Genomic DNA, 8981 nt, shown 5'->3' on the forward strand with positions numbered 1-8981 from the left:
GCTTCCAGCATCACCAGTGGCTCCCAAACAATTTTTTTCAGGGCTGTGCTGTGTTTTCTTTGCCCAAAGTAATGGGAAACCTGCCTAGAGACTCACAATCCATCTTCCTACCCCAGAAAAGGAGCACCAGCTGATAATTTAGGCTTTCACAAATTTACCTGTCCAAAAAACAAGGCGACAGGGAAAGGGACTGAGTAACACCAGGGACACAGTACCAGTGTTAAACTGTGATACCAGTGTGGGTGATCCCACTCCTGGGAGGCTTGATGGGCTCCCCATGGGAGCAGTCCTCCTCAGGGCACTGGGACACCAGTCCCTCAGCAGGGGGATGAGCTGGAGGGATGTCTCTGTGTCTCTGAGCACTCAAACTGCCTGCTGGCTTTGTCACTGCTTGCCACAGGCTGGATGCTGCCTGTTCTTGCAACCCACCATCCCAGAAGGGGCTTTGCTAATAAGAGCTGAGCTTTATTTCAAAACCCACCACATCCATCTGCACTTCTTCTTTCAGCTCCATCCCACATTGCACAGAGACCTTCCTTCTCCAAACAGCTGGTTGCTGGTCTTCTACTGTCGTCTTTCCTTCACATCAAAATTCATTACAAAACACCATCTTAGCTCCTGAAAACACTAAGAGCCTTTTTATGTGAAAGAGTTAAATCTCATTACTCAGCTGGCATTAATTTCCCTCTTTTAACACTAGAGGGTTTGATCCCTTCCTATTAAAAATTCATGCAACCAAAGCTAAATCATTCTTCTCTTCTCCTTTCCAGCCAAGGAAGAAGAAAAAACTAAAAAGGCTCCAACGTTTTGCTGGCACATTCATCTTGGTGGAGTCTTATTAAATCCTTACAGAGGATGTTATCTTCCTGTGGCATGAGACTGCTTTTCATGCCCCAAAGGGATGTCACAGTGGGATAAATGTTGGCTCTGAGCCAGGACTTTGTAGGTGGAATCAAACCAAGTATTAGGATGACGAGCATTTAATACTGAGGCTCTGGCCCTAACCAATACCACTCAGTTCCAATGCAAACAGTTTATTGGTCACCCTTTTTTCCCTGGTCTGGACCACCTCTTATCTGGTTTCTGCTTTTCACAGTTTCATGGAACAGCAGATTCAGCTGCCTGGCACGTTTGGATCATTCCCCAGGTCACAAAGGCACAGCACTGCTGCCGATGCCCTGCAAATGCTGGACTTAAATTCCTTCCATTGTGATCTCTGAACAAAGAGAACAGTTGGAGGAGGAAATGAAAATAAACAAATGCTCCCTTCAGCAGCGTTAACGGTGGGGTGGAAACCACACAGACTACCATCAATCTTTACCTAGGACAGCAACAGCTTTGGCGGTCATTGCCTGTTGTGAAATCCCTCAGTGGTGGTGCCCTGCTCAGGGCTGAAGCCCCTGGGGTGACCGGGAGAGCCCGGGGAGCTGGGCAGCCCTGCCTCGAGGGATGGGGCTGCACATTCTGGCACCTGTCTCTCCATCATCTCCCACGCTATTGTAGGGAGAGGGTGGAAAGGTCTTGGAGAGCCTGGGCTGCCTGCCCCTGGCATTAAACTGGGCTGGGGGGTGTCCCAACTGTTAACTGGTCTTGGACCCAGCAGGAGCCAGTCACTCACACTCCCAAAGCACGAATGTAGTGGGCACAAATCCCTGAGGACAGACTTCGTGGAGTGTTTCAAGAGAGGAGTAAGTTCAACCAGGTTTGGACACAACTTTATTCCATCTGAAAGGGACCAGCACGGGGTATCCAGGCACACGGTGGTATCTCTGTGTGTAGCTCACTCACACTTTGCTCATATGGTGCCAAACCATTTCTTCTTTAAAATCACAGATCATTTTGTGGTTTTCACATTTTTGATCTCCTGCAGCAGGTCAGACATTAGAGTGAGACTGACTAACAAAATCATGAAATCTTCAAAATTAATTTTGTTCTCTGACTCCTCATCCAAGGAAGAAATGATTTCCTGGTATTTTGGTTTGTTTTCTTGGCCCTATGGAGGATTTTAAAATTTAAAAAAAAAAAAAAAAGCAGCATGAAGTTCCTTTTTTATTGCATTGTTAGAAAAAAGAAAACAACATCTACCTATGTAAATATTAATGTATTTTTTATTTTCCCATTCCGGTAGTTATGTCCACATTCATATTAGTTTTTCAGAAGGTATCCAAAGAAATTCAAACAGAAATATTATTGCAATTAGAAAGGAGAAAAAGCAGTCCTCAAAGTTTCCATCAGAATCCAGAATACATCTTTTAAAAGACACCTAATCATGACTGAAAATCTGACAATGATGATATAGCTGGCAACCGCTAGGGAAAAAAGGGAGTCCTGTGTCTTAATAAAACTGAGAGGAGGAAACAACCAACTGACCAACCCTCTTAAATTTAATATTCAAAGATATACAAATACATATTGTGAAGGTCTCAAAAACTGTTGATTTTACAGGCATAACTTTTGCACTGCTACTCTTGGTCCTCTTGGGCATTCCTGTTGGAACGGATTATTAAAATTCTGTAACATATTTTTTATATTATTTATATTCCCTTACAAATAAACCTTGCTAGAGTTCCAGGGTAGTTTTTTAGCTTAGTAATATCCAAACAATCTCAGGATCCCAAGCTCAATTGCTTCCAGTGATACTTTCAATTCTTTTCCAATAAGCTGCCTGGTTTCTAATCTGGGGCAAATTTCCCCATCCCAACCAGTCATGTGATTTTGTTATTTTTGGAAGTAAAGGTATTACCTCTCTCATTTACTCATTTGAACTCTTTTTTTATTAATCCTATACAGCTTCTCCTACCAACTGATTTTATTTTTTTCTTTTTAATTTAGGGAGGGGGGGGAAAAAACCCTTGCAGGAAGTTTCCAGCCACAAGTGCTGCTATGGAGGTTTTTCACCATACCCAGCCAGGTGGGTGAGGGCATTCTGCCTCTCTCCCCCAGGAACCCCACCAGTGACCACAGTGAACACAGCTCCATGGCACTGGGCTGGCTCTCAGTGCTCTGGCAAAACACCAAACACCTCATTAAATGCCATGGGCTTCTTCTCTTCATAAATCCTGCTTCTTGTCATCATCCAAGGGTTTTAATTTGGTTGGTTGGTTGGGGGTTTTTTTGCAACTGTCCTGTTTTGTTTAAACAAATTCAAGTAGGCATCAGTCATGGTTAATTGCTGTTCCCCTCTTCTGGCCCTGTGTTAGACACAGGCTCAACATAAAGCAACTAAGGGACAGAATATGTTTGTACCAAATCCCTGAAGTCTCACTTGGGATCACCCCATGGACTGATGCTTGCCAAGCTGCAGGACAGAGCCTGAGCTGCCATTCCTGCACCCAAAGTGCCCAGCCAGGGCTGTCCCAGTACCATCCACCCCGCAGACCACCTCACCTGTATGAAATGCCCAAACTGGGACTGCAGTAGGCTCTTGGTTTCAGCTTTGTTGAGCTTGCCCTCGGGATCAGCATAGTTGTTATACACCAAAGCTGCTGTAGCAAAAGCCTTTTCAAGGTCTGAGCCTTTTCTTAGAGCTGGAGGGAGGAAAAGTTTATCCAAAAAAAAAAAAAAAAAAAAAAAAAAAAGGGCTTTTGAGATATAATTGAAAGGAATCTGTTAGAACCATCCTGGGTGGGTGGAAATCTGTGTTGTTTCATTAAAGTTAATGAGACTGAAACTGTTTATACCCACAGAGGATCTGGCCCAGATTTTATTTAGAGTGGGCCAGCAACATGCCTCATATCCCATGTAATCACACCCTGAAGGAAGCTTTCCTTTGGAGCTAGGGCTGTGACACAGCAAGGGGCTTGAGACCCACCTGCTCTATCCTGACCCTGGGCATCCAGTAAGGACCTGCCACACCAAGGGGACAGGCCATGGTGAACATCTCCTGGATGCACTTGGACTGCCAGAGACCTGTACCAGGGAAAACATGGCCCATTTGGAAGCCTGGCTCACAGGAACATCCGTGTCTGAGCATCAGTGCTGCACTTCAGCATTATGGCATACTTGGGATTTGGGCTGGATTCATTCCCCCCACTCGTGCATAATCTGGAGACTGCATGCTCTCAAGCCTCTGTTAGCAGAGGTCACACAGGTGATTTATGTTGTGATTTTTTATGAAAAGGCAAACACAAGAGGAGATGTGACAACATAGGAGCACGAGGCACAAGGAATCATGAGACCGTCTTGACTTGCCTCAGCTGAGGATCTGCATGGCCTCTGCAAGCCCTGTGACATTGCCAGAACTTTCTGCATGTGGGCTGTGAGAGACCTGAACCCCAAAGGGGCAATGAAGGGTCCCCTTACCTTTTATTGATGCCAGCTGCTTGGCTATGGGTACGCTGGTGGTGAGAAAGCAGAGACGCACAATTATCACTTGGTAAATTATGTCAGGTATTTAATTTCTCCATGAACGAGCTTGCTCATTTCTGTTTTATTTTATCCCTCAGGAACTCAGGGCTTCCCAAGGGAGAGTGTCTTTCCTTCACAGTGGAAAGGAAAATGGCCTCTACAGGCAGCACAAGAACATCACACAGCTTCTAATCTCTCACTTAAGCGACTAGCCCGGAGTTGTTACTAAAGCTGATTACTAATTTTAAGTGAGGGACATTGAAACACACTTCATGTAATTTCTTCATGAACATGAAAGAGGTCCCAGAGATTTCTCAGTTTTATATCCATTCCCAGGAAAGTAGAGAAGGGTCTGCCATCGCCTCACCAGTGCTCTCAGTTTGGAGCAGGCATATAGCTTTTATTTCCAGCAGGACTCATTTGTGAGAAGCACCTTCCTGCTTTCAGTCAAAACCTAAAACCTGCTTACCTTGTGCTGAATAGCTAGAAACTAATTACAGAGTGTGATAGAGACAAACACACCTAGGTAATGAGTTTCAAGACAAATGGCACATCACCCAGATGCCATAACACAGGTTACTTACCCCTTGGGCATGCCTGCAGCTGCTGGAGGGCCTGGTTTGGTAGAAGCAGGAGCTGGCTGATTGACTGAGTACTGCTTGGTGCTGGGAACACTTGTTCTGCAGCCACACATCTCGAGGCCAGGGTGTTTGTGATCTCCAAGCAACTGGAGTAACAGCAAGCAGGTGGATTGGAGCTCTGCCCCGTGGAAGCAGCCTGCTCGTAGCCATGCTATCAATAATGTAAACACTACCTGGGAATCGTGGAGCCAGTTAAATACACCAGGCTGCTGCAGCCCTGGAAGGCACTGCTGGGCTGGCAAGTCGCGGGGCTTGTATTTTACAGGGGAATTTGACAGAAACAAACCAAATTCATAGTGGAACGCAGATCCTCTTAGACCTTTGGGGGTGTAACTTTGCATCAGGAATAACTTCGACATTGCATCCATTCATCTATACAAGTTGTAATTGTAATGAGACACTTCCCCTGTGTGGGATAATGTGACTTGCCCCAAGCTATAAAGTGAGTTATTCCTACAGCCAGAGTCGGAATCCAAGCATTTCCTAGTTCCTGATCCAGCATTTATCCTAGGTGAGCACACTCCTACTCTAATATTTATTCTATTTCCCTGTCACAGTGCAGAGAGACCTGCTCTGCCTCCAAACCACTTCCAAAGCAGCATCCAGCAGGGAGCCTCTGCTGTGGTTCCCACCCGAACAGAGAGTGCCTGCTTCCAAAAGCAGCACGGAGCCATATGGCAGAGCAGTCGCACATTAGCAGCACTGGAAGGGCTCCAATGAACTTTGTTATTTATTGGCATGGATATCCCTATTAGAAAACACAGCTTGTCACACTGCCTATCTCCATGCACGGGCTCCTCTCTGAGGATCCTTTGCCTAGAGGTGTCTAGACAGGATAACTTCAGCTTAAAAAAACCAAGCAGCCACTTTAATTCCAGGGTGGTCTGTTAATAGGTAGTGACTTCAACCACCTCATCCAGCTCATCATTCCTGGTGAAAGGATACAATGCTGATGTTAAAACTATCCATGATGAGACTTTATGTAACGGGACACACAAAGGAGACTGCAACAGATGGCCTAGAGAATTAAAATGTTTTCCTCATTTAGTAGAAGCTAAATTACTGAAGGCTAATGAATAAGGATGTTCACCACCTTACCGTTCCTGGATTTTAATTATCTTAAAAAGCATGGGAAAAGAGAACCTTTAATTTTCCATCTAAGAGTGTCATTACTCAAACAATTCAGAGCCTTTTTCTGAGGGGTTTAAGCTGTCTTAGATCTCTAGTGCATTCTTTAGGACTGGCTCATGAATAAAACAGAGCCTGTAATTGCAATGACGAAGCCAAAACACATATAATCAATGCTCATTATTCCATCAATTAACACACTAAAATTAAACAAGAATTCAGGCTTAGTAATCTGCCACCAGCTAAAAAAAAAAAAAAAAAAAAAAAAAAAAAAAAAAAAAAAAAAAAAAAAGTCTTGATATCATGTTGAAGTGATAATTCCCTTTCACATCTGTTGAACCATACAACAAGGCATGAAAAGCATTACATCCCGGTTAATACGTGGAATAGGAATGTTTTGTCTTAGTGTCCAAGGTAAAAAATGAGAGTGAGAAACAGACTCAGTTGCCTGTTTATCAGTGGCAGGCACTACTGTGAGCGGGCTGGCAAACCCAGCCCTCTGTGTTTTGGGATCTTTCCACCGTAGATCAGATTTCAGCTCACAGTTGTTTTAATCTCACCGACTTTGGAGAGCCTGAGCTCTAGAACAGGTGATTCGCTTTGCTGAGGCAGTAGCAAGTTCAAACAAACCTGAGGTTCATTATCCCTGTAGGATACACTAATTAGTGTATGCAGGAGCATTTGTGCCTGACAGATAAAGGGTAGCATGAGGATAACCCTTGCCTTTGCAGATGATCAGCTTTGAAGACAGTGAGATTTTGGCTGTGTGTGTTGCTCGAGGATTCTGGTCAGCAAGGTGTGTGTGGAGCCAGGCCATCTGCTCTGTAGCTATTTTGGTACACGCTATTTGTGTTTGAAATACCCAGGTGCCTTTATCGGTCAATTTTTAGCATGTTTCACACGTTAACAATCCTGTCTGCACAAAATACGCAACCTGCCACTTCAAACTGCAAAATCTTTCCAGGCAGTTCACTTAAAATAATTGCCACTGCAAGAAGTCACAGCCTCTGCTTCACTTTTTGTATTTTCCCGGAGTTTTCCCCTCCTTTTTTTAAGGAAATGCTTTCTGCGTTTCAGGAAGGCTGATGTTGTGAAAGGTGTGTGTGTGACAGAGCCCTGACTCCCTTAGAGATGACCCTGGGTGGGGCAAGAGAGAGAGAGCCTGCCCACAGAGGGAACAGGCACAAGGGAATACCTGAAACAGGAGATACACTCACAGCTCCTGGCCTGGCAGGCTTCATTTCACCAGCAAACCCTTCAGAGCTGCAGGAGAAGAGCTGCTGACTTGCACCAGGCTGGTAATAGCTTGAATTCTTCACCCAGAGAAGTTGTGGCTGTCCCATTCCTGGAAGTGTCAAGGCCAGGTTGGACAGGGCTTTGAGCAGTCTGGGGTAGTGGAAGGTGTCCCTGCCCATGGCAGGGGGTATAGAAACAGATGATCTTTAATCCTGAAAATGCTATTGCCAAGTCATTTTCCCTCTGAGAAATGTTTTATTATAGGACATTTAGACTTCAGAAAGGCAGCTATGCTCTTAAAAACATAAAATCTCATTAATGGGAGGGAGAACAATAAAAATGTAAGAACAGAAACTTAAATGCAACAAACAGGATGCCTCCCTGCTGAACTATTAAAATTTCCTATTGAAATTCTAAGGTTGTCATAATAATGATAGATGGCATTGACAAATTATGTGATAATCAGCACCAGATATTAATAGCAAAATACAAATTATTGCTGATGTTAGAGAATTCCAATAGGAAAAGCTCTTTGGCTTAGAAGAAGTAGGGAATAAAAAGAAATCCTAAAAAAGAATATTTAAGTTCTGGAGAGCATGAGCTAAGTAGATCATCCATTCACATACAGAGGAAATTTTGACTCAAATCTATCTTAAAACTAGTGGACAAAGGACTAAATGCTTGTTACATGATATGGCATAATATGAGAAGAATTCTTTCAGAAAAGGATTAAATAGTATGTGACAGTTTTTACTCAGTAGTTTTTAATCTGTCTGTCATATTAACTGTGAAACTCTGGAGATAGTGTCAGGAGCAGACTACAGGGAAGTGCAATGCATCTTGATGCCACTGCCTCTTTCATCAGCATATCAGAGTTTCAGCCAAGCTTGATGCAGGGCTACAGCCTGGATTTCTCTTTCAGTTTGAGAGCATATAAAGAGTGGAAATAATTAACCTAATCAGGTCAGGCAATTGCAACAAGAGCACAAACTTTCTCCAAGTCGTAGCCATCACTGAGGCTCTGTTATGTGCAGCTCAATGGCCACACTGAAGGAGATTTGCTCATCAGGAAAAGTATCACACGCACAAAAATCTCAACCCCATCTAGCCAGAGCAGAGCCCTGTGGGCTGTGTTTGCATCTGAACTCATCCTTGTCTCCTTGATGTGCTGGGCAGGAAGTGAAGCAGGCTGCAGAGCCAGTGGTACCCAGAATTACCCTCCCTGCCCCTTCAACACCTTCCCATGGAGGCATTGATGCTGCAGCTCTGCAAAGTGCATCCCCTCCCCAGCCAAGATCAATGGGGGAAACCCCAAACCAGCCCCAGGGTGAATCTGCCCCTTCCTCGGGCTCTGAGGCACCTGGAGAGAGAGTCCTGTGCTCACCTTCCCCACCACACTCACCAGATGTACCTGCCTCTCCTGCACAGCTTCACACTTGATAATGCAAACATGCTCCTAACTTGGGCAGCTGAGAAATGGGCTATAAAGAGAAACACATGGGAAAACAGGAGGGACAGCAGAGAAGATCAAGAAACGTGTTTTTTCTCTCCCAGGCTGACCTAGTTATTTAACTAACTGGCAGAGATACTCACTAATGATGAAGCAGGAAAGCAACGAGGCTGCCAGCA

At 44.5% G+C, this 8981-nt stretch overlaps 1 protein-coding gene across 1 annotated transcript; it reads right to left on the reverse strand.

The window, feature by feature from the left end:
• Positions 1-1791: 1791 nt before the first annotated feature.
• On the reverse strand, positions 1792-5256 carry SNTN (sentan, cilia apical structure protein). The gene is made up of 4 exons (XM_066327070.1): positions 4932-5256; positions 4303-4337; positions 3388-3527; positions 1792-1993 (listed from the first exon to the last, which is right to left on the reverse strand). The coding sequence occupies exons 1-4, from the start codon at positions 5039-5041 to the stop codon at positions 1835-1837; spliced, it is 444 nt and encodes a 147-aa protein (XP_066183167.1). The 5' UTR covers positions 5042-5256; the 3' UTR covers positions 1792-1834.
• Between the last annotated feature and the right edge of the window lie 3725 nt (positions 5257-8981).

This window comes from Sylvia atricapilla, chromosome 11, assembly GCF_009819655.1.
Source record: "Sylvia atricapilla isolate bSylAtr1 chromosome 11, bSylAtr1.pri, whole genome shotgun sequence".
Taxonomy (NCBI): Eukaryota; Metazoa; Chordata; class Aves; order Passeriformes; family Sylviidae; genus Sylvia; species Sylvia atricapilla.

Excerpts from the sequence above, each read along its gene's own strand:
- SNTN (XM_066327070.1), bottom strand. The coding sequence starts at position 5,041 with ATGTGTGGCTGCAGAACAAGTGTTCCCAGCACCAAGCAGTACTCAGTC. Across the intron at positions 4,338-4,931 it reads GCTGCAGGCATGCCCAAGGG|CGTACCCATAGCCAAGCAGC; the intron begins GTAAGTAACCTG and ends TCTCACCACCAG. Across the intron at positions 3,528-4,302 it reads GCAGCTGGCATCAATAAAAG|CTCTAAGAAAAGGCTCAGAC; the intron begins GTAAGGGGACCC and ends TCCTCCCTCCAG.